Below are 26,176 nucleotides of genomic sequence, written 5' to 3'. Positions count from 1 at the left end.
AGGTGCCATTAGGAGCACCGGAGGACACCAGAGGACACATGATTTTTTTCAGATTTCTGATGCACTACTTTCAGGATATAGTGACCGTTTTATAAAAATATATATATTTTTTAATCATATTTACTCCAAAAACTGCATATATTCCAATGAAATACATGTTTTGGATTGAAATCCATAAGCAGAAGATTAATGTAAACCCCTTTTCGTAAGTTTAGCCCTCCATCTCTGCATGACTAAAGTATATGAGTATAAGCAGTAGGCTACTTGAGGGGGGAAACCATCCCCCTTGTTAGCAAAATGACCAAAATGCATGCCCCTTGTTAACCTGCCCTCTCTCCATCCCGTAGTAGCAGAGAGCGTGTAGGGGCAGAGGGGTTGTTTAATTGAATAAGTTGTTCTAGTCTGCCTGACTCATTGATCCTTTATCTGACTGAGGTTTGTGTAAGTTAGGATCTATGGCCCCGACCATGGCTCTGAAATATCAGTAGCCTAACTGTGCTGTGTATTGATAAATCCATGGCGCTGTCCTATCTATAATATAATCTCTAAACTAAATAGCTGCGGGGGGGGGGGGGGGGGGGGGGGGGGGGGGGTGTTAAAAATACAGAACCAAGAAGAGGGTGAACGAAACGAACCCTGTTGAAAGTTAACAAATCGCCTTCTACGTTATAAGCAAAAGGCCAAAGAAGGGAAGCGTCTACAGCAATGTGTGTGTGTGTGTTTGTGTGTGTGTGTGTGTTTGTGTGTGTTGGAAGGTAGCAGTTAGTGGGCAGGCAGGCAGTCAGTCAGTTGTCTCTATATTTAGCCTGTTTGTGCCGGAGCCTTATTACCTAAGCTCTGCTGCAGCTGGAGCTGTTGATTTATCTAATCCCCCTTCACTGCCTGTCTCTCAGCTAGCAGTCGTCCACAGCACAACGCACATGCACACACACACACGCACAGACACAGACACATTTGCATGTCGGCACAATTAAGACACATCTTAACATCCACCCCATTTGCAAAAACCTACATTCATAACAAACAATTAGCCGTCTTGCTGAATTACAAAACGCAACTTGCATGAGAGCTTCGCCCGCCTTGTCCCACGTGGTTTATTTATTTCCTCTTGTTTTGAGGATTTTATACACAATGTTCTCCATCTTTTTCTCTCCCCCCCACCACCCCCCCGTGAGACTCCCGTAAACAAATCTGGTTTGTTAAAACCTGTTGTTATACAGTAAATAAATCTGACACAAACACATTCACAAAGTCCACAAATACATGTTCAGGTTTGGAGATGAAGGAATCACCATGGCAACAGAGGCAGGATGGGCAGAGCAGCAGACAGGCTCCCAAAAATCATCCATACTCTGCCACAAACACACACACACACACACACACACACACAGAGAAACAACGCCTGCCTAACTACTTCAGCATGCTCCTGTAAGCACACATTTCTGCCTGTGTACCGCTAATGACTCTGCGTTTTGCATACAGAGTAAAAAAAGGTCTTCGGGGACGAGAGCATTTGGGTATGTGTGTATATAAGTGCATGTGTGTCTCTGATAGCTTTTGAATGTGCATACAGATAGATGCTTTAGTGTGCATGCATGGCATACCACTCTATGTGTTTCTATGTACACAAGTTGTTTGACTGTGAGCATGCCATTATCCTCATAGCATCATTCACAGTTATAGGTGTCACATTCTGGTCTTGCAGCTACTAGTTCAAGGTCTTTCATGTCACACACACACACATGACTACTACAGTTAAATTAAATGCCTTGTGGCAAATATAATGCTTGTTCAGCACATCATAAAGTCTTGAAAACGTTCGCCCCACCCTGGCACATTCAGTTCAAAAATGTGATCCGTTATAAACCTTTATTGCACCAAATCTTTCTTTGAATATCAAATATTCATCCGACACAGCGATGCCTTCAAGTACGTTAAAGAAAATGGACTAGTCGTATGTGTTGCAAGCACACAAACGCACCACGGAGCAAACGTCTGTGGGTGTGTGGATGACGCAGGGGGGGAAGTTTAAGCAATAGAAAAGGGTAACACCTCGCTGAATTTGAAAACATCGCTTCAGTGCAGGCACACACACACACACGCAGACACACATGTATACTGACACATGCATGCACAGTGAAGTCCTGAACATCTGGTGTCACCACGGGTGACGCTCTGTGAGGCAGCAGAGGCGCAGTCACCATGGCAGTGTCTCCGCGGCAACATGGCTTGAACAGCCCGTTTTGCAGCATGCCCATGTGAGCTCATGTCACCTTGATAGACTCTGAGTGTGCGTGCGTGCGTGTGCGTGTGTGTGTGTTAATGCATAGGAGCTTATGTAAAGCTCATATTTGAGTCCATTGTTATGTATGACTCTCCGTGTAATCATACATGATTGCTATGTTATTCCAGCATAAAAAAGACATGTTCCAGATGAAAGCGCTGGCCCAGCTGGTGTTCTAAGAGGTTTTCTGTACATGAAAGAACAAAAATTTGAATACTAAATCCTCAAACTGACCATAACAGTAGCTTTTTGCATTAGATCCCCTCATGCTGTTTACTCACAGCGCCATTGTCAGCTCAGCCGTGACATGCAGAATGAAACCTCCTGGTTAAAAGCTTACTGAAAGACATCCGGAGCAACAGAAACAATGTGATGTGTTGCAGTTAAAGTAGATAATTTAGGAAATGTGCTTATTCACTTATCTGTCAGTTAAGTAAGAGATAATGCCCTTCGAGGTGTCCATAATCAGGAATTAATGGATATGGCCTCCTCGTCGTCCATTAATTCCTGATTATGGACACCTCAAAGGCGATTATCCCGCTTATACCATGGCAACTTGCCAAAGAAATAAAATTAAAACCATTAATTTATATTTGCATGCGTTTTGCAATCAAAATCTTAAGTTTTTTTTACAAGCCATAACTCTGTTTCCTTGGTAATGCTTGAGGGTTTGCTAATACGTGGAACAATCATTACCATCCCATATGGTAGTTAAGCTACGGAACACATGTTTGCAAAAGCTAGCAATCCAAGTTTTACCATTTGATCCATGTTTGGGTGCTGATTTGCAGCGAAAAACCAAGGAAGAAAAAAGTAAAGAATATTGAGGAGAGAAAGGTTGGGCAGCAAGGATTGTCTGCTCTGCAAATACAATTGGAAGTAAATAAATAAATTAATAAATGATTACGCCTCTTCCCCGATATTTCCCTCATCCTGTATCTTGCGCTCTCGTTGGCTTTAGGCCATCGCTGCAGTCATTTCCGGTCAAAAGAATGTTTGGAGTCGCAGACAGGTCCAGATATTTCACCTTCTTGATATCTCTCGGGTATCTGTGACGCATTGCGTCTGAAAATTCATACATAGCAATCATCGCTCACAGGAGCGAGCACCAATTTGCCTCTAATCTGGGGCTTTTATCAACGATCTCAAAAAACTTCCGGCAAGTGGAAAATCAGAGTTTAAATTGTGTAGTGTAAACTCTGCACTAGAGGTGCTGCTAGGCTGATTTTTTCACCTGTGGACGGATCCTAGCTGGCTGTTTTCCCCTGCGTCATCTATGCTACGCTAAGCTAAGTGTATCCTGGCTGTACCTAGCGTTATAGTTAACAGATATGAGAGTGGTATTGATCTTCTCATCTAACTCTCGGCAAGAAAGCAAATAAACGTATGTCCCCAAAATGTAGAATTAGTCCTTTAAGTGTTTGATGAACTATTTACCTATAACAGTGCTTATATAGAATGAAGGAGGAAGTATAACATGCTTCTTTTTTTATTCTAATGAAGACACACCTGGCGTCGAAACATTAGTCCTCTAATAAAGTTTTGGTGTTGCTCCAGTATACTTTGTCTCTCCTGAAACTGCTTATATAGCTTTAGTTTTGTATTAAACTGAGCGAAACAGTTCGAACAAGCAACAGACTTATTTAGAATCCAAGACTGAAGTGAAGACAGTCAGAAGCAGCACCTTATGAATAATGACATGATTGCTTACTGATGTGCAAACTGCACAATGAGTGACTACAAATCTTTGTTCTGTACTGAACAAAATATTTTGAATCAGCAAAGTGATTTGTAATTTCCACCTCTAAGTGCATGGGGTGTTGGAAGGCTGCGTCCCCCCCCCCAGGAGAGATCACTGTGCCGGGCCTACACCTGCAGCCTGAGGTCCTAGAACCACTGTAAATGGCTTTGGGGATGCTGGATGCTGTGATGCGTCCCTGGTAATGCACTGCTGCTGTACCAGCTGAGGACCTCACATATGCATAAAAACACAGTACAAAGGAACATACGTAGAAGCATTAAAATTCAAACAAGTAATTACAGTAGCTTCAGGGTCCTGAGTGGGAGGAAATAAAAGAGGACAGAAGAAGCCTCCGGCCAACATGTTCATGTGAACTATGTGTCAGAGTAAGCTGTTAACATTTTACCACTCCTGTCCCACTTCGCCTCGGCTCTCTGTACCCACTGACCATCTAGCTGAATCAAATCAGACACTGCCAGGTACAAATATGCAAACATCCCTGCATATACACATCAAATTATGCATCATGTGAACATACACAGATTCACATGTGGCCTTATGGCAATGTCCTTAACGCCTGTAGCACTGACTGAACTATAGTGCCATGCAGTTGGTTTTTATGTACTGTAAGATGTGTGTTTGTCTAATAGTCTGTCCAGTACAGTAGCTTGGGAACAGAGGTGTGAGTCATACAAACACGCCGGGCCTGGGGCCACTGGCGCAGCTACTGCAGCTCGTCTCCAAATAGCAGGGCCTAAGGGACGATGACCCCGGTACACACCGTATCCTGGCCTCATTAAGGTTATCGCAATGCAACAGAGGTGTAGCGGGGAGGGCTTAAAATACAATCTTTAAATAATGCTTTCAACAGTACGTATGTATTGGAGCCGGGTTATGACAATGTAAACTAATGTAGACGACTCTTACAGCAGTGCACAGCTAATGATACTGAAATATGACCTAGCCGCAAGGCCAACATTTCATTAAGGCCATAAAAGGTTCCCAGAGCCCAATGGGGACAACTTCAAATGCTTATTGTCCAACTAACAGTTCAAAATATAAAGACAGTCAAATTATCATGATATAAAATAGAGAAAAGCGGTGATTTGCCATATTTGCTTGATAAATGATTCACAAAATTAATCAATTATTTAAAGGTACAGTGTGTAGAATTTGGCGGGATATAGTGGTGTGGTTGCAGATTGCAACCAACTGAGTAACCCTTCGCTCACTCCTCCCTTTCCAAGACTGTCACAACATGAGCCGCCGAGTGCACAACCGTGGTAACACCGTTCGCCTCGCTCAGAGGCCATCCTTACCATAATAACATTACTTTGGGAGCAACGGAAGTCAGACGGCGGCTGACGGTACCACGGTTTTGCACTTCACAAGGCTCTCTAGAGCCAGTGTTTGGTTTGTCCGTTCTGGGCTACTGTAGAAACATGGCGGAGCAACATGGCGACCGGCTCCGTGAAGAGGACCCGCTCCCTACGTAGATATGAAGGGCTCATTCTAAGCTAACGAAAACACAACAATTCTTAGTTTCAGGTGATTATACACTAATGAAAACATAGTTATAACAATATTATATTCAATTTCTGCTCACAGATGCCCCGAAATGTTACACACTGTATCTTTAAAAAAAAAAAAATTGTCGATACATTTTCAGTTTTTCGACTACTCTTTACAGCGCTACAGTAATTCCAGTTAATTTAGTTAAATGTCTATCTTCTTCTGATGACAGCGACAGAAGAGAACAATGGGACAGAAGCTTTTGTACCTGGACTGCTACCCTACCAACCCCACAGCTGGCAGAGAGACACAAGGAGAGAGAACAATAGAGTCACATCACACCTCTCTGATCTGCATCAAAGCAAAACCACAGACACTCAAACAGATATGCAAACTGAGAGCATCTGTAACAAATCCCAGAATCGATTCCTGGCACTGCCGCCATCTTCAAGACACGATATCCCACAGAATGGCTGTGTGAGTGATTGAGGCCTGAACCAAAAGATTATGGAAAGCTCATTTCCTCAAACTAATGGTGCAGTGCTACAGTTTGGATGGAAACAACAACATGTTAGAGAAAGTGTTGCGGCTTAACAAAGCTAAGTTAGATGATGTATTGATGATGAGTGCAATTAGTTTGGGGGGAGGGCGAGGAAGAGATATCAGGAAAGAGCAGGAACGTGAGCGGTACATATGCAGGTCAATATGGTTTAGGAATATTACAAACTATAATATACTGTATGTCACTTGTACTTTGTAAGAACTTGTCATTGTATTATTGCAAATATAAATGCAAATTTAGATTATTATCTTGGACTAATATAGTGAGTTTGCTGCAATGTTTACAGCTCGGAGAAGGGCATATTGCTTCAAAGATTTAGAAATTGTTCATATAAAACACCATGGAGGTACAGATCCTTACAGCTTAAATGGTAGAAACACGTTTTTCCTTTGGGGATGTTTTCAAATCACACTTTTTATGTGCCAGCTAAGGTTCGGCAGGTGGAGAGTGGTCATCCTCTAATCGCAGGATTTGGGGCATGATCCCCGACTCTCCCCATCCACATCACCGAGACGCTTATCAGCCTCAAATTGCTCCCAATGGTTACAGCCGGTCCCTTGTAGCACAGTTACATGCCAAGTGTGTTTGAGAACGGGTGAATGAGAGGCTTTAGTCAAAAGCACTACATAGATGAAGTCCATTATTATTATTCTAAACTTTTTCAATCAAGCGACTATTTCTAGAGATGTACGAACTTTCCATAGAAAGAACTTTTTCATGGCAACAGAAGCAGCTTTGGAATGGAGGTGATGTGTTGAAATAATGTGTGGAGGCCAGTGGAAACATGCATTGACATCTAGGTGAATAAACAAGGGGAGGAGGAAGGAAAGGTGTTTTAAAGGTGAAGGGAAAAAAAGAGAAGTTATTGCTTGTCCTTTAGTCAAGAACAACTCCTGTATCCACCTCTCGCTCTTATCATCCACATCTACCCTCTATCTCATCATTATCACTCCTTGCCTTCCTCTTCTGTCCTTTTTTTCTTTAATTGGAAACCTTTTCCTTCCACCTCTCTCTCCTCACTTATCTGCACAACTCCTCTTCTGCTCTGCCCTCTGCTACCTGCATTTATCCCTCTGTCACCACTCCATTCCTCTGCTCCATCACTCCTCCTCATCTGCATGTCCTTTACCCCGGGCCAAAGCCCTGTCTCATCCATTCCGCTCCCGTCTCCTCTCCATCATACATTCACCCTCCTCCTCCTCCTCCTGCTCTCCCACCACTCGCTCTCGCCTTTTCTTCCCCGCAGCCCTGTCGACGAGACGAGACGTCTGTGTGTACCATACACTGATCTCGGCAGACACCTGTTCCACCCCCTCCCTCCTTCCGCCCTCACACACACACATGCACACACATGCACAGAAGGGGATGAGGGGGAAAAGCGTGAAGCAAAACGCTCCAGTGAATAATTTAAGTCTGTACAGCGGGGAACCAAAATGGAGCCTGTCAAACTGACAGATACATTGAAACGGCGAAGAGACAGGTGGCTCACTACCTGGAGTCCGATACTCTGCCCGGAAATGATAGACTGACTAATGATTCCTTCTTATCTCATTACATTTAAGCTACAATAACCTTTTGAAAGGTGAAATGCTGATTACACAGCATCCCTTACCTCACTTAAGTGCTGCAATGCGAGTCAATAGACCCCGGGATCAATGTTGAAGCGCTGGCGATATGAGTTTGATTCCTACAGAGTTCAAGTATCGATCTGCGTATCAGTGATTCACTGTGGATGAGAACCCCCCCGCCCCCCTCTCCGTACGGCTCAAAAAAAACCTATACAGCAGCATGCTAAAGTGTGCAGCATCTGAAGAAGAGGAAGAAGAGAGCAAATGCAAGGAACATTTGAGAGTGGGAGGCGGTATCAGAGGGTGACACGTGGGCGGCTAACACTCACAGTTCAATGGCTTTGTTCCACATGATGACGTAGCCTGAGAGCATGAAGGACTCCACGTTGACGAGGTGGATGTTCCCTCGTTCTGTGCCGATGTACAACCATTTACTCTGGAAGGGCAGGTGGCAGAAAGTTATTCTGTGAAGAGAAGGAGAAGGAGAGTTAGAAGACTAAAAACAGAGAAAAAGGAAGACAAAAAGGGGGACCAGGTGGGACCAGGGAGGAAGACACAGACGGAAGCTTTGTCGGAAATCACTCGACGTCCTATTATAACGGGAGACGACGAATTATGCAAAACTTTGAGAGGATTATTTACCCCTCCATCAGGTCGAAGCAGTCGAGATGAGAGTGGCAAACCAAAGAGATTTTTGAGTCAGCCCCTTCTCTCCAGACCTACAGGGTACACGAGGGCAAAGACACACCCGTGATTCTCCTGTTTTCATCACCATCTCCTCTTTTCATCCATCCATCAGACTTAAGTTTAATGAGAGGTTAGAAACCCCTCCCTCCTTAACTCTGGCAATCCATTCATCTTCTCATCCCTTTTTCATCATTTTTGTTCTTTCATCCATCCTTCAATTCATCCTCCAATCCGTCTGAGGAATAATAATGTACAACCTTGGTAATCCGCCTTTCTAATATTTCAAGGTCGTCCGTCTCCTCCGCCCGATCCTTTATTATTCCGCACGGCGCTCTGAGCTACACCTGTGGACCTCTATCTATAAGAGAACGCCCCTGGCTCATCAGCTGGGACACACCACCCATGAAGGAAAAGAAATAAAGTTGTATCCATCTCTTTTTGACAGCACTTTTCTTCTTTATCCATTATATCCAACAGGAAGGATACGCTGGAGTATTTCCTCTGCGTTGGTGACAGATTAGCTCATGGAATCACTCTGCACAACAAGTTTAATATCTGAATGTAATATCTGCTGTCAAAGACGCTCTAAGTAGATATAGTATGTCAAGAAAATATGACTGAGATAAAATAGTGTCTTCTCTTCTTATAATCCGATCAAATGGTATCTGTCAGAGATGAATTAATACAACAGGCATTAAACTCAAGACCAGGCCTCATGCATGCAGCATCCCAGGACAGATCAAAATAAACTCTGTGCTTCAATGACTCTTTCCAAACTATAACATTACAACCCTGTCTCCTATATAATCTGGGAAATATATTATTTTTATCGACATATTCATTGTAAATATCAACATAACAAGGACGCAATTTAATTGAATGTATTTGCAAAACATTCACTGTCAACATATTTAATTTGTTTTCCCGACAATATCCACTCCTATGAACTAAAATGATTAACGTTTAGAGCAAGATTCTTCTTCCCCTGACCTTAACCACATGTTTTAGTAGACTAAAACTAACAAAATGTGAGACCCAAACTCTGGTCTCTGAGTCTCTGGTGTGAAAGTCAAGTAAAGTGTAAGAATGTGATGCTTGCTGGACTGGAAAAAATGTTGCAAGTGATCCGGAGCCTCAATTAAGTTTCCTCCTAAACATATTTGGCAAAAGACGTGAGCGGTATGTGGATGTATTTGTATGATAAAGGGTTAAACAGACACATAACATTATACATATACTTTACAACACAGTAAAACATGAATGTGTATAAACATGTCCTTGCAGTGACTTTGAGTGTCTTTCCTATGTGTTTTAATATCTCCCTCTCTCTCTCGCTCCCTCTGAGACTATCTCACACTGTTGCTCCAGGGCTGTATTGAGTGTAACAGCTCCTACTACCACACACGCACACGCACACGCACACGCACACGCACACACACACACACACACACACACACACACACACACACACACACACACACACACACACACACACACACACACACACACACACACACACACCTTCCCTCTCTGCCCCAATGCTCTGCTCCAAAACATGAATATATTCATTATTTTTTAGAGGAGAGGTATCAGGCTACATGACATAAATCTCATCCACACAGTCCAAAATGTGAACAGAGACTCACAAAACAACACTTAAACACACTAACCTACATTAATACAGAGCGGGAATATGGTCCGGCTTAATCAAATATGAGAGTAACACTGTAAGAGTTGCACATTGAAGTCTCATCTGACCAGGCAAGTTGACTAAGAGCAAGAGCTTTTCTTGCAATCCTTTCTCCTACTAAATATCTGTATATACACTACCAATGTGCTTTGCAGAATACACCTTGGAGGAATGCTAATTATGCAAATTGTATTATGCGAATTGTTGTATTATGCACATTAGAGGTGGGGGAAAAACCTCTTAACAATCCCCCCGGCCCGCAGGCGTCTCTGTGTTTTCAGAGGTAGTATCAGGCTCAGTCTTAAAGTGAAGATTCTGGTATTATATACTAGAAAACCTTATATAAGGAATCCATTGGTACCATGACATACTAGCTTGTCAGGAAGAATACTAAATAACGCTCCAAAGTTACGCTAAATTTGAACAGAGTGAAAACTGCATCAAAAAAGGTAATAAATCGCAATATATCTTATCGCAAAACTCAGCATATCGCAAAATGTTTAAAATTGCAATAAGACCGTATTACGACTTAAGTATCGTGATAATATCGTATCGTGGGGCCTTTGGTGATTTCCACCCCTGATGCACACGATGCACGAGCACGAGCTGACTTACTACTACAACACTGAGGGTTGATCATTGAGATGCACACACTCGTCCAGACTCACTACAGATGAGATGACTAAGAGCTGCACGACTTTTCATGACAACTTGTGGCGTCCTTATATCCAGTAGGCAGACTGTCCACTGGATTTAGTGTCCTTCTCCATCTGCACAAACAGATGTGCCTTATTTATGCATATGAGGGCTGGATTGGCATCAGGGGGTTATGATTTTATAAACACTATGTGTATGAATGTCTGTTTGTCTCTGTATTCATGTGCTTGTACACACTTGTGTTTGTGTACATTTGCAGATGCTCCACAGCAACTGATATGAATCCGTGTAATTACATATGTACTCAATGTAAATGTATGTTGTATATAAATATGTTTGATCTGTGTATATGCGCACATCCAAGCCAACAGATGAAGTGTTCTGAGAGCGAGTATGAGAGGCCAACTGAGAGGCAGTGTCAGGAAGCATAATTATACAAATTTGCTTGCAGTTTAGAAGTGTCCATTTCTCTGTGTGTGTGTGTGTGTGTGTGTTTGCACGCGCCCAATTGCTCGTGCAAGCGTACTTGTGTGCGAGTCATTGTGTTCACACTTGTCGTGCGCGCACGGCACGAGTCTCCTGGTGAAATCTCCAGCTTCGAGTGGTCACGACACACAAAGGCAGCTGCCAGCTTGCAGGCTCGGGGCCAAACACATTGCCTCAGAAATGACAGACGCCTGCCACACACAACTCTGAGACTAACTGCACTGTGGGCTAGACGTACGAGAGCACGGTTCACTGCAAATGAGAGGGGGGATACTCATTTGTAATGCATGGCTTTATGTGATGTTCTTATCAAAGAGGATTATTGCTACAAATGGAGTCATCTGTGCCTGCCCGTCATTAGAAAGTCGCCAGCTCCAATACTTTGATCTAAACTGCCTTGATTTCGCGATACTTTCCTTTTTCTGAACCATTTTTATTAAACTGCCCTTGAGCAAAGCACTGACCGCTAACTGCTGAATGGCTGACTAGTAGACAATAATGTGGTACGAAAGGATATGATTTGGTTCCAGTAATGAGAATGTCATTGCTGCAGTAATAGGACTCATAATAGAACAGTGAGAGTGAGTTTTAATATTATGCAAAAATAAAATGCAGCCAAACATATTTATCAAAGAATCGTGCTGGTGTGCACAAAACTGGAAGGGGAAGATGCTGACAGAAAGAGAATGAGGACATATAATACTTGTCGTGTATTGTATATCATAAAACGGGCAGCTCAAATCAAGCAATCTGATCTACCTGCTAAACGACATGCAGCGTTACGTAAAGAGGAGGTTTGACGACGTTGCCCAGAATATGCAAGCAAGCAGGAATGCAGCAGAAATACATAAACCACTGCCTCCGGAGCACCATGATTCAGAAACTATCTGATGCGGGTTTTGACACGAGAAAGATTATGGCCGTAGGTGGATTGGCAACCGAAACTTGGGGACCAGAGAAAGTGGAGCAACATCGTCGCCACGCCAAGCAACACACCTCCACCTAACAATAAAAAGGGCAAGCCACCGTGTTCAAAGTCATCCTACTGATGCTGGACAGTTTTTTAGTGGTTGCACAACAACTTGCAACAACAATTTACAATAATGTAAAAAAAGAGCCAAATAATTAAATCAATATAATGAAAGATATATGCTAGCTGCTAGTGTACGTTCCATAGCGACCATCGTTCTAGCAACTGCCTCGGTACCTGCAGACAGGAGGGCCTATTTTATTGTGAATATTATTATTTATTAAGAAAAAAAATATCTAAATTGGAATGTGTCTATAACTTTCATATTGCCATACTTGATGATCACTTTGCATCAAGAAGAACAACGCCCCCTTAGCTGTGATATAATCACAACATACCACGGCCTGTCGTGAGCTATTGCTTAAAGGTCTTATTGGTAACTTATGTAATCAGATATTTGTTTTTAAATAATTTATCCACAGAGCCTATAGAAAGGTGCTGAATAAAAGTATGACTTTTCCTGAAAAAAAAATATGATTGTGAGTCAATCATTTTTAAAATGTTGGCGAGTCCAAATTGAATGTTTTGTTTATCTCTGTGGAAGATATGACATTTGGTTCCCACTTCTAACAAGGCTTGTGAGTCAATAGTATAACGACGTTGGTATCGCGTGGTATCTTGCGGTCGTCAGTAAAAAACAGATAAATGGCTGAGATTGACAGTAAGTGCCTGGCAACCACTTGTTGTGACGTAAATGCAAGAGGCCGAGGGAGAATGCGACATCTAGTGGCTGAATGTTATCAATAGTATCTTTAAGTAATCTGTTAATCCTCTTGTTATATTGTCTGACCAATATTCTTGTCAGAACACCAAGGAGTTTTAGATTTATTGAAAGTACAGATATCCTTTCGGCATAATTTGGAATTGGTGATTCAGACAATGACAATGCAGAAAACAACAACAACAAAAAAGAGTTAATAAAGTGTTGAATAGCCTGTAGATGTTGAAGAAATGTCCCAATACTGTTTAAATAAGAAAACACAAATCAGATAGAAGTCATACAGTATACAGTACATTTGGCAAAGATCCAGAGCGGATGGAGGAGCAGGTTCTAATCTGAGAGGCCAGAGACCCCAATCTATCCACAGGGTCTCAATTAAGAAGAATCTAATCTGATAACAGACTGCGTACACACACACACACACACACACACACACACACACACACACACACATACATACATATACACACACACAGAGACAGATTGTCTCTAAAACACATTCACATTCTCTCTCTCTATACAGACACAAAGCACCTGTGAAAATCAATCCAAGCCTGGGCTTCATAATTAAAACAACGCTGAAGGAATTCACCTTCACAGTTTTCTTAACGTGCATTTGCACAGTTAGAAGGTTAAGTTGGAGAAAAAAAAGGAGAAAGGAAGAACACGTTCTGCCCAGCAGCAACCTTAATCAGTCAAATATCTCTGAGTAAACGCTAATCGGCTGAATTAATTTAATTTTTCAAGTATTTGGAGTCATTTAATTGAGGCACTACCGATGTCGACAAACTACTAAGTAGATATTTTAAGGTTTTAGTGTCTTTTTTTCAAAAATACTTCAAGACAGACTGCGAGTCCTGCTGAGATCAAACATGAGATTCAGGCTATTTAAATTCCAATATTACTGTAAGTGACTCTGATCAGCTTCCAGAGGCAGAGACAGAGTCAAATATATCAACAATACAAAACAAACAAAATCATCTAAAAACCGAGTAAAAGTAGAGGTCTCAGATCAGATCTCATTTGTGTTGTATGTGTTCGTGTGGTGACCCCGGCTCCCCCTTCTTATTATCTCCCATCATATCACCCTGCATTGACGATAGCTTCCTCATCTGCAGTGCATTCCTGCGTGGCCAGGAGGTGACGAGAGCATCCTACGCCAGAATGACTCGGCAGGATTTCTTTTTTGCGCTCCCTGCGTCCCCACACTCCTGCCCACAGACTGACTCACTGCTCTCTGGCTGAGACCCAGTCTGTCTCAACTCCTCCTTCTCCTCCCTTCTCTCCTCTCTCCTAGCGCCTGTGATCTGATGTGAATGGATGCTGACGCTGGAGGGCTTTCTGCAACACTGCTTTCACCCATCAACTCCAATTCTGATCAGGGGGTGGAAGGAAGGAGAGAAGAAGAAGGAAGGAAGGTGTGAGAGAGGAGGATCTGTTTGGAGTATTAGAACGGGGCCTCAGATGACAGGAAGTCTAGAGATTTCAAAAGGTGAATTAAGGCTGTGTAGAAAATGATTTTGTTTTTGTTAGCCTGCACTGACATTAGTTCCGGTCATGCTTACGGTTGACATTAGCCATACTTAAGGTTACATTTTATACCAGCAGGCATAAAGAAAGATGTTGTTAGCAAGAGAGCTGTTACCTAACACCATGTATCCATTAACTGATTTTTAGAGATTTACGATATATATTGATTAGGGCTGTCAAAGTTAACGGGATAATAACGCATTAACACAAATTAGTCACAAAAACAACACTAATTTATTTAATGCGATTTTTCTGAGGTTGTAGCAGACTCAGTTTTAAAGCTAGAGTGAAGATACTGGCATCATATGAAACTAGAAAACATAAGTCATATGTCATACTAGCTTGTCATGAAGGAGGTTTATCAACGCCCAACACTTGTGCTAAATTTTGGTGAGGAAAAACTGGCATGGCCATTTTCAAAGAGGTCCCTTGACCTCTAACCGCAAGATATGTGGATGAAAATGGGTTCTATGGGTACCAACGAGTCTCCCCTTTACAGACATGCCCACTTTATGATAATCACATGCAGTTTGGGGCAAGTCATAGTCAAGTCAGCACACTGACACACTGACAGCTGTTGTTGTCTGTTGGGCTGCAGTTTGCCATGTTATGATTTCAGCATATTTTTCATGCTAAATGCAGTACCTGTGAGGGTTTCTGGACAATATTGTGATTGTTTTGTGTTGTTAACTGATTTCCAATAATAAATATATAGAGACATTTTCATAAATCAAACATATTTGCCAACTCCCATGTTGATAAGAGTATTAAATACTTGAGAAATCTGCTTTTAAGGTACATTTTGAACAGATAAAAAATGTGTGATTAATTTGCGATTAAATATTTTAATCGATTGACAGATAAATAGATAAATAAAAAACAGATAAATTAACAGCGGATAATGGGAAATTTATATTATTATTTATTATTCCGATAATTAAATTATAGACGATAAATCAAAACCAAATTGGTCGTGTACGATCTGGTACACAGGAAAAAAAAACACCCAGTCCCTGAGAGGCAGGTAATTATTAGTTATCGTATTGGCTGAAAAAAGTCCATATCGTGCATTCCTAAATATTTAAAAACAAATAGACTTAATCACTTTCTTGCTGAGAGTTAGGGCGGGGCTTCAGGGCTCTGCAGACTGAGTCGAGCATGTTGTTTTGTTAACAAGGAAACAGCTGCCTTGTCCTCTAGACCCTGACAAGCTAAAGTCAAGCTTTGAACAAACAGAGAGGGGGAAAACAAAGGAGCAAAGGTAAAATACTGGGAGATGGGATAGAGTGTTAGTGGGTGACTAAGACTTTTCTAGGTTTTACAGATCTGTCTGATTCAATCCTGTAACGTGTCTGTCTTATAAACCAGTTACACTGTTTTCTTGGCTTCACTTCGACAGCCGCTCCTACCTTCAGATGACACTTCAAACTGTGGTCTTCTAATAACCATTAAGAAATGTAACCTGATGCTATTTCTTTTGACAACTATATTAAAAAGCCTTGATCCAAGCAAGAACGGGTGTGCACACCTTTTATAAAAATAAACAAAGCAAGGAGATATTTATAGCCTTTAGAGCCAGAGGAGATCTTAAAAGCTTCTCGGAGTGCAAGACACTCGGCTGAACTGTGTGATAGGAAAGTTGAAATAAGATAAGATGGGCTCAACAAAACCCTGATGGTCCCATTAACTTTGTAGGCTGCTCCTTTGGGGCAGCTATCAGAATAATGGAGGACTGCAGAGTTGTGTATCAGTTCACAGAAAGGGAAAATGGAGTGCTGATAAGCAAACGCTTGAACACAATTCGATACCAATGTACCAGTAAGATACAATTACCTTTCATATAAAACAGTTCATATGCACTGCTTGAATAAAGCAGCATTGTAATTCAAGTGTTCTGAGAGAAAACTAGACTTCTGCACCTCCTCATGGCTCTCTTTTCAGGTTTTAAAAAATCTAGCCTGTGACGGAAGACTTTGGCCAATCACAGGTCATTTTAGAGAGAGAGAGCGTTTGTATTGAGCGCTCCTATTGGCTGTTCTCCAGCTGGTGGGCGGTGCTTGGTATTTCCTCAACAGATCTCAACATGGCTACCGGGTCACAAACTTTCTCATTTTACAGCTAAACAGTACACTACAAGATGTCTCTGAAAACATTTGAGGTGAGAAATAGGCATTAAAGTAACAGCATATTGATTAATATTTGATCAGCGCTGCCTAGTTTGACCGTTTGATCGGATTTTGCGAGTGATTGACAGCTGCTCAGAGACGGCAGCTGGACGGCAGACTCCAGATCAGCTCTGATTGGTTGTTTTCATCCGGTCTGTGAAATCTTGCAGATGCCATTAGGAGCATCGGAGGACACCAGAGGACACAGAGGCCCATGATTTTTTTTCAGATTACCTGTCTCATGCACTACCGTCAGGATATAGTGACCATTTTATAAAAATAACTTTTTAAAATCACATTTGCTCCATTTCTACCCACTGCAGCTTTAAATGTATTTACTTCCTTGCATCTATGTCCATGTTTATTCCTCTTTGGGCTCCTCCAGCTACCCAGCATGCAGTGCCAAAAGACACAGGAATACCCTTGACAGGCTGCCAGTATGTCGCAGGGCAAAAGGGCAACACATACAACGATGTATGACACGCATCAATGCACCCGCGCCAATATTATTTTGTATGTAAGCCCACAAAGCGGCTGGGTCCCGGTGCCCATCAACACGTCAGGATAAGCTGCTATTTCCCAGCATCAATGTGCGACTACTTCCAAACAGCAATTATATCACATTCACTTCAGCACATCCCTGCTACTGTACTTTGTTTGACTGCTTCTTCTGCCTATATGACACATCCGGTGGGTGCGTGTGTGCTATGGGCGTCAAACTGATGCGCATCAAATGATGCAATTATTTGCAACACAGCTGGTGTGTGTTGCGCTTAACATGTATAGTAGATGAACACATTCACAGTAGGCACAGCAAAGCCCTCAGGTGCACTTAGGTGCAGAACAGCAGACTGATGTCAAACGGCCCGGACACACTGGACGCGTGAGCAGCGCATGTGCATCGTGGAACCTCTTGCTTTTTATTTTGGCGTCCATGTTAACAGCTTAGAATAAGCCGCACGCGGTTCATGGCATAAATAGACAGTGAAAATGGTCTTTCGCCAGTATATTGACATCATACCAGCAACATTACTACAGTTTCATTGTCTGTATCTGTAGAATATGTCACAGACATGAAAAACACTTTCTGTTTCAAAATAAAAGCCCTCTAGTGTTTTTTCTGTGGACAGAATTCCTTCATTTGTTAACACAGGGCTTTTATTCTGAAATATTTGCAGGACAGTATCGGGGAATATGCAGTGGCACGGCCCCACAAATTAATAGAGAAAGAGGACTGGCTGTGGATTATTATTATTTACAAATGAGCACACACTTCTTAACCCTTTTCTGACTAAAATAAATATAAATAACATTTATAATGAAATGAAATGACCATTATGAAAGGCAAACTCAATGTAGGAAGCTGCAGCGCAGTAACGCTGCCGGTGTGGACACCACACGCGTGAGAGACGCATCAGTTCAGCGAAGTAACCGTGTGACCCGGCAGTAATGCTCAGATCAACTAGTAAGACTGTCTCATGAGGCTCAAGTACTGTATTTGCATTTTCCCCTCCAAAGGTCCACATCGTCCACTATGTACATTATGTACGGATGAGGGACTGAAAGCCAACATTTCTCCTCTTGAAATTTTAATGGGATGAGAAAAGGGAATGAGGAGTGGGATGTATGGTCCCTCTGAAGCCCTCCTCCTGCGCCTGTTACTCTCCTTTTCTCAGATTCTTTAACTACTCTTCCTCACTACGCTCTTCTTCCCACCGCTGCAGGTTAACTTTGTTCTCTTCCCGTTCCAAATGCCTCATGTGACTTTGCAGCTTCTCGTCTCGAGACGCGGTAACTCCGCTCTTTCCTGCTGCTGCTGTGTCTCGAGGTCGTTGCGTCGGACGACGGCGCTTACTAAATGTCAGAGGCGGTCAAGCGCCTCCGCAAGAACACAACCCGCCCTAAAAGCCGCTGCCGGCCACCTGTCCATCACATCAGCGCCGTCTCAGATCATCGGCTCCGACGTTTAACCATTTCACCACTTTGCACTGTGACAGATCACCGGCCAATGATATGATTGGCTCTGATGGGTAATCGCTGCATCAGTGATCAGAGGAGACAGTGGACAGCAACTTCCTTGAGGTGAGGTGATTCTGCACTTCACTCGTCTTGCATCTCTGAACTTAGACATTTGCAAATTGAAAAATTCGATTTTTTTATGCAATGCTTTTTTTTTTTTGCTTGTCAGCCAAATATCAGTTCTTGGATACTGGATTGTCCTTGATGGAGCTCCAAGGTGACAACTGTACTGTATAACCACATGTAATGACACTTTTTTTGATAGTTCCTGGACTAAAATCATTATGTGGTCACATGGTTATATGATCTTTGTCTGATGAAGGTTAGCTGTATTTCTCATAATGATTATCAAATGAATCTGAGTATAAATTGCATTTGTGTAGAACTATTGTGATCATCGATTAACCCGTTTGAGTATTCTTTTAAGGAAAAAAAAAGTCAAAATTAGCAGATTTCAGCTCCTTATATGTGAATATTTTGTGTTTTCTTTACTGCTCTGACAGTAAACTGAATATCTTTGAGTTGTGGACAAAACAAGACATTTGAGGACGTCATTTTGGGCTTTAGGAAACACTGATCGACATTTTTCACCATTTCCTGACATTTTATAAACCAAACAACTGATCGATTAATCGAGAAAATGGAAATCAACAATGAAAATAATCACTAGTTGCAGCCCCTTCTTGTATGTGTGTGTGTGTGTGTTTAACAACCTGCTGGTGTAAACCTTCAGGTGTTCAGGAAGGTTCACACCTGTGCCCCAGTGATGGCAAAGCCTCAAAGGCGGAGTGAATGACCTAAATAACGAGTGTTCAGTTAGAGACCAACACACACACAGAGAGAGAGAGAGAGGAAGAGAGAGAGAGAGAGAAAGAGAGAGAGGGTGGGGGGGGAGCTTCTCCGTCACCTCCTTTGCCCTGTGCACAGTTTTGCAAGCGCGCAGACACATTTGCTAAATGAAATGCCGTCTGTTTGCATACAGCATGACAGTCAGTGAAAACTAACGGTTCACACAGGCAGCAAACTGTGACACCGGCCCCTGCTCAGAGAGACACAGTTCATGTTGCACCCGAGCGAGTGTGAGGGCGTATTTGAGGAGAGTGGCGGTAGCGAGACGGACACTATTGACTCAGCAGAAGGTCTTTCTCGTCATTTTGCAGTTTTGTGCACGCCCCTCTTACCTCTCTTTGCTGAACTTGAGGGAGTGGAGGATGGCCGGTCTCTTCTGCCTCAGGTTCCACAGGTGAACGCTGTCATCAGCCAGAGCGCTCACCAACGCTCCCTGTCATAAAAGAAGGGGAATTTAATTTTACATTCATAGATAACAGAGGTATCATCATTGAAATAACTACAGAAATGTCTATAAATATATCATACAGACTGCACACGCTCTCTGTGAGCATGACATACATGAGTCAGACTGCATTCCCTGGAAACGGATTTTAAATCAGGCAGCTTTCTCCCGGGTAACGACGATGATTCATAAGACGTATATAAGTGTACGTGTAGGAGGCACTAAAAATCGTCTCCATCTCTCTGAGGGTTTGTTTAAACTGCTGAGTCACAGCCACACAGACGCTGACACACACACACACGACTAGGCATGAAATACTGCACATTTCTCATAAATATGAAGTAAATCAAACTTGACACATGAATCAGAAAGTGCTGAAGGTATTCGATGCTCGTAGCGTGTTTTCAGCCCGTCAATCGACACTCGACAAAATGCTAAAGAGTTTGTCCTTGTGGCCTGTAGGTTTACTGCTTAACTAACAGACAGACAGAACTTTTTTAGCTGAGCAATTGTTGCCTAATAAGGATTGGGTGAGTCATGGGTTGAGTCACATCTGAGAGTTTCTGTGATTTTAAAAAAGGACAAAAGCAAACAACTGTGGGTTATACAATGTAGTCCCCATGTAATGTCCTTCGACAGAGGCTGTCGATAGATAATACATTTCTGGTGCATCAGAAAGATTATGCTAATTATCATCTATTTACCAGCAGACATGGAAATAAAGCATTTCAATTAACTTTGTATTCTTTTCCTGGAAATATATATTAAATAAATTACCAGCTATTTATTACTGCTTATTGGGAAATAGTGGAATATAATTATCAAATAATGTTTATAATATATATAATATAATAATAATAAAAAGTCCAGAGTCAAGTCCCAAGTCAAGACAGCCAAACAAAGTAATTTTTTTATAAATTTTGAGGTAAATATTGGGGTAATTTGCCAGTAATTCCAAAGAAATTAAAATAGGTTACTTGCTTATTATCACATAATTACCATGAAATTTGCGGACCTGTAAAATGAAGTTTTTCCTAATGGTTTAGTACAAGCAGCCATGCATATTATCTAAGGGATTAAAATACTCAATGCTATGAACGCTGTAGTACTCAGTATTCAAACACGTATTGAGGTCAAATGACTGATTGTACTCTTGGTACAGTAGCCTACGAGGAAGAGAAGCAATCACTGCCATAAAACATGGAAAGACAGGAGGGAGATAAGCAGAGAACGGAGGCGAGTTACTTTCATAATACCAATATGATCGTCATCATATGTCCTTCCCTACAACAGCACAACTACGTTTTCAACAGTTTTTAAGGTCTGAAATGTGATAACTTGGGACGGGCATTTATGAATCTGCTTATAAGTCTAATTAAATGACAGTCTTTTAAGACAGCGCTGGACTTACTGGTGATGCCTCACTGGAGTAATGAGCATTTTATTGACTCCAATGTTCCTCTCATGTCTTTTGTGACCTACCTCATTGATGAGGAACTGTAGCTGGATGACGGCCGCTCCAGTCTCGTGCTGACAGTAACACTCCACGCCTGGACGACCAAACCTGAAAGGTTCTCTGTTAAGGAACGTACAGTACCACCACATGGATGTTTCACCACAGCGCTTGTTTTTGTTTGCGTAGGCAGCCCCAGAGTATTCACTAAATATGTATGAGGTTGTTTTATTTTGAAGGTCATCTGCTCCTCGCTACACCTGACTCAAAAGGTCATGACATCCGTTACCCGGTTACCTGCTAGGAAGGAACATTGTTATGGTCTACCGACAGAGCTTGAACATATTCATCACCTACAACAGGGAACGATTGCAGGACTTCACCCTTTCTGACCCCCCACAGCCGGTGAATCACATTCCTTTCTTGGAAATAGTACCGTTATTCAACACCTTACAATTATACACCACAGGGCTTAGTTTTACCAGTGAGCCTTTTATTTTAAGACAATATGTTCTTAGAATAAAGACACAGAAATAGTAGTATATTAGACAGAAGAGAGTGCTTGCGAGGAATATAGATATAGTGAAAATCAAACAGGGGAACATTATCAGTGCTGCAGCGGAGGAAGACAACTGTAACAGGATTGAGCAAATGGAAGGAGGGGGGGAGAATTCAGATATTCAAATATATAGAAAACGAACCAGCAGAGAAAGAGGTGGATATTATGCGAGCAGATGAGAAAATAATAGCGGGGAGGGAGGATACAGTTAAACAGAGATCGGCAGCTCTGATAAAAGATGCAGAGGAGAGAGATAACATACGGAGAGGGGCGGAAGGATGGAGGCTGGGAAGGACAGAGAGAGAGATGAGGGAAGGGAGACGGGACTGACAGAGAAGAACTGGCTCCTCTTCCTGAGGAGAGTGAATGGGATTACTGATTATATCCATTCATTCTTCCCATGACTCGCAGGACTAAGGTGGGGGGTGGCCATTTTTCATACAGGGGGCACATAGAGGTGTAACTACCCGGGGACGACACTATTGCTCACCATTAGTTAGAGTGTGTATGTGTGTGTGTGAAGGCACACAGTGAAGGTTGTGTTGTTTCTGCATAGGACCAGCAGCTACTATAAAATGCCTGCAGAGGTTTGCAACTAAAACACAGTTTGAACCACGACGTGACTTATGAATACAGATGGAGTCAAACTAGGGCTGTCAAAGTTAACGCGATAACATGTTAAAAGAAAAATTGTTTTAACGCCAGGAATTTCTTTAACGCAACTTGCAATTTTTAGGTTGTAGCACGCTCAGTTTTACAGCTAGAGTGAGGATACTGGCATCATTTGAAACAAGAAAACCTAAGAGATCCATTGGTATCGAGCACGTTATACTAGCTTGTCGCAAAGGAGGTTAAATAACGCTCCGAACTTACGCTAAATTTTGGCGAGGAAAAATGGGCATGGCCATTTTCAAAGGGGTCCCTTGACCTCTGACCTCAAGATATGTCCATGAAAATGGGTTTTTATGGGTACCCACAAGTCTCCTCTTTACAGACATGCCCAATTTATGATAATCACATGCAATTTGGGGCAAGTCATAGTCAAGTCGGCACACTGACACACTGACACACTGACAGCTTTTTGAGTTTGCCATGTTATGATTTAAGCATATTTTTTATGCTAAATGCAGTACCTGTGAGGTTTTCTGGACAATATTTGTCATTGTTTTGTGTTGTTAATTGATTTATAATAATAAATATGTACATTTGCATACAGCAAGCATATTTGCCCACTCCCATGTTGATAATAGTATTAAATACTTGACAAATCTCCCTTTAAGGTACATTTTGAACAGAAAAAAAATGTGTGAATTTGTGATTAATCGTGATTAACTATGGACAATAATGCGATTAATCACAATTTAATATTTTAATTGATTAAATAAATCAAACATATTGAGTATCTTTCATGAATCCACATAGAAAACAGCAACAACGACAGAGAAAAGCAGAGGGAGAGAGATATTCCTTTGATTAACCATTAAGCAGAAATAAACTGCATCACATATAATGGCGACGGTAGCAATGAGAAACAAGCACGGCCTGAAAAATCTAATTCAAACACCAATAATCAAGTCCTCCTCTCCCACAGTGCAAACTGCGCCTTCAGCCCCCAGACAGGCACCAGTGTAATTTATTAAGCCGTAATGCATGTAATCATTCCTGAGGTGTGTTGTGACCATACCGGGGGATAAAGCCACCACATGAACGGAGCCAGCAGCACCACACACCTCGTTTCACCTCAGTAACTCTTCCTCTGCATCATTTTGTTTTGCCTTTGGACTGAATACACAACGAGGTGTTTATAAGTAAACAAACACAACAAAAACATGTATTCACCTATGTATCATGACTTTGCTTTACCATTTTGAAATCAATTTTATAATGCCAGAATGGATCAATTTGCTTCATTTGAGTCTAATGAAGCAATAAATCTTAAAATCAAATCGCAATACTTAAAAATGCAATACATATCGAATCAGCACCCAAGTATCGAATCGAATCACAAGATAGATGTATCATCCCAGCCCTACACGATATATGTATTTTCATCCCTTCTTCCTCACAGTTCATCATTTGCTCCAATACATTTATCTCCATTTGGCGCCTGCTATTTCACTTATAGTTATATTTGACCGCAAGGTATCAGCATGATTCAGTATCCTCTGTGCCCTTCAGCTCCTCAGGTGGATTATTCTTTGACCTCCCCCTCCTGGACAGGCAATTAAAGAGCTGCAGCTCTGAGCCAGTGAGTACCTGACCAGGAGAAATCTCCTAGCTCCACTGGATTTCAGCCAGTAAGCCCCCAGAGAGATTGAGCAGACCTAAACTGTGACACCTGGAGGGCGCCATCAAGTCAATGATCATCAGAATCTTCCCCTATATGACATCGAGCTTAGCCTCAGAGCTTAAAACTTCTTATGTTCACCAGCCACCTCTCGTAAACCCTCAACACCTGGAGCTCTGTCTCACTCCACTTTATACCTCCTGAAAGTAGTGGAGGTGCAACTGTTGCCTAAACAAACTCTGCATGGGCTCTATAGGAATAAGAGTTGGCAGTCTGTCTTCACTTTTACATTATTAGTCTTGATTTATATTATTATATGATTTATTTTTAACTATGCAGCTGATAAGGCTTCAACCAGCCAACATCTTCTATTTCTGATGTGTGATTGAAGAGTTAATCTGCAACTAGAAAAACTCCTATAGTGAGCATAGCTGTACTGTAGCCTGCAGCTTCCTGTTTTGGTTCCACTCAGCAAAAACACACCAGCAGTTAGCGTATGTAATAGCCTTGAGTGTTACTCCAGCGACAGAAAGCAGATGGGTAAAAGATGCCTGAACACATAAACCCAAGCTGATCACTTGCAAACAAATGTGTGAATAGTCGGTAACAGTAACATCAGATCGGAAGAGGAGACAAACTTTCTTGGAAAATTCCTTGAAAGCTAACTCAATATCACTTAGCACCTGCTTTGAAGAGTGAGGGGTAGAGCGAGAAAATAAAAAGGTAGAGGCACATAATAGCGTTTTCTTTTCCACACACAAGTTTGTCCTACCCAGTGGGCTATCTCCGGGTCTGAAAAGTGAAGCCAATGCAGAAGTGCCTTAAACCTGTATTCTTTCTAACAGCCAGCAGGGGGCGACTCCTCTGGTTGCAAAAAGAAGTCTGATTGTATAGAGGTCTATGAGAAAATGAGCCTACTTCACACTTGATTTATTACCTCAGTAAACATTGTAAACATGAGTTTATGGTCTCAATCGCTAGTTTCAAGTCTTCTTCAATACAGCATGATGTTCATTTAGTAAATGATGGTCCCATTTAGAGTCAAATAAACCATAAAGCAGGGGATGCTTTAGGGCGGGGCTACCTTGTGATTGACAGGTCGCTACCATGGCGTTGTCTGTTCTGGGAGTTGTTCGTGTTTTCGTCTTACAACTTTAATCCTTCAAGCTAGGGCTGCGGAGTTAGCAAGCCGTGACGACAGCGTGACGGCTGTGACCCAGCGGACGCTACTGCGCCTGCTCCATGGGCCAAATGGATGCGGAAGATCCGGGTACTTTTCCAATTGTGTAACGTTTCGCTCTAACGAAGATCTTCGTGAGGCATTATCAAATCACAATCACAAAGCAGAACAAGCAATATATGGACATAAGTTGATGAATGTGTTTGTGTTTTTGTGTTTTGTTTGATTCTTGCATAAGCACTTGTCAAACATATACATTTCCGTTTTCATCTAGACCGAGATAAAGGGCATTCAAAACAAGTGCAACTTCACCAGCTGTCAAACCGAGACCTCAGTAACTTACAGAGTAAGAAGAGCAGTGATGCCGTTTGGAGGTCTCAGCAGTGGTGCCTCAGACAAAGTGAATTATGTAGAGTGACAGAAGGTCACTGCTGCACTGAACATTCAAAGTTTAGAGCTTCATACACTGCAAGAAATTTGAAGAAATGAAAAGTACTCTCACTATGAGAGAGAGGCAAAAAAAGCTCATCAGCGCGCACAGAAACGCTGTCACAGCCAGTGGATGAGGACAGAGGACCCCGATGCTCTCTCCACTTGACCTATATGGCTGCGATCCTCGAGGAGACTGCTGCTGGCTAAACTGTCACAGACTGACGTCAATGTAGGTCAAAAAATGTGCAAGTAAGGGAGAGCGAGCTAGCTTAGATCAGCTCATTTAATGAGGAGCGTGATGTATGGTATGCCTAAAAGC

The 26,176-nt window shown here is 42.0% G+C and overlaps 1 protein-coding gene across 5 annotated transcripts in view; it reads right to left on the bottom strand.

The window, feature by feature from the left end:
* stxbp5a (syntaxin binding protein 5a (tomosyn)) overlaps positions 1–26,176 on the bottom strand; it is a 109,581-nt gene that overhangs the window by 47,098 nt on the left and 36,307 nt on the right. For all 5 annotated transcript variants that reach the window (XM_037750127.1, XM_037750129.1, XM_037750130.1 and 2 more), the window contains 3 exons: positions 21,429–21,510; positions 19,834–19,934; positions 7,997–8,131 (listed from right to left, as the gene is read on the bottom strand). In XM_037750127.1, coding sequence (XP_037606055.1) covers positions 7,997–8,131; positions 19,834–19,934; positions 21,429–21,510 — 318 coding nt within the window. The remainder of the gene's footprint in view (positions 1–7,996; positions 8,132–19,833; positions 19,935–21,428; positions 21,511–26,176) is intronic.

The sequence above is a fragment of the Sebastes umbrosus genome, chromosome 18 (genome assembly GCF_015220745.1).
Source record: "Sebastes umbrosus isolate fSebUmb1 chromosome 18, fSebUmb1.pri, whole genome shotgun sequence".
Taxonomy (NCBI): Eukaryota; Metazoa; Chordata; class Actinopteri; order Perciformes; family Sebastidae; genus Sebastes; species Sebastes umbrosus.
This window is presented reverse-complemented; position numbering and strand designations above follow the sequence as displayed.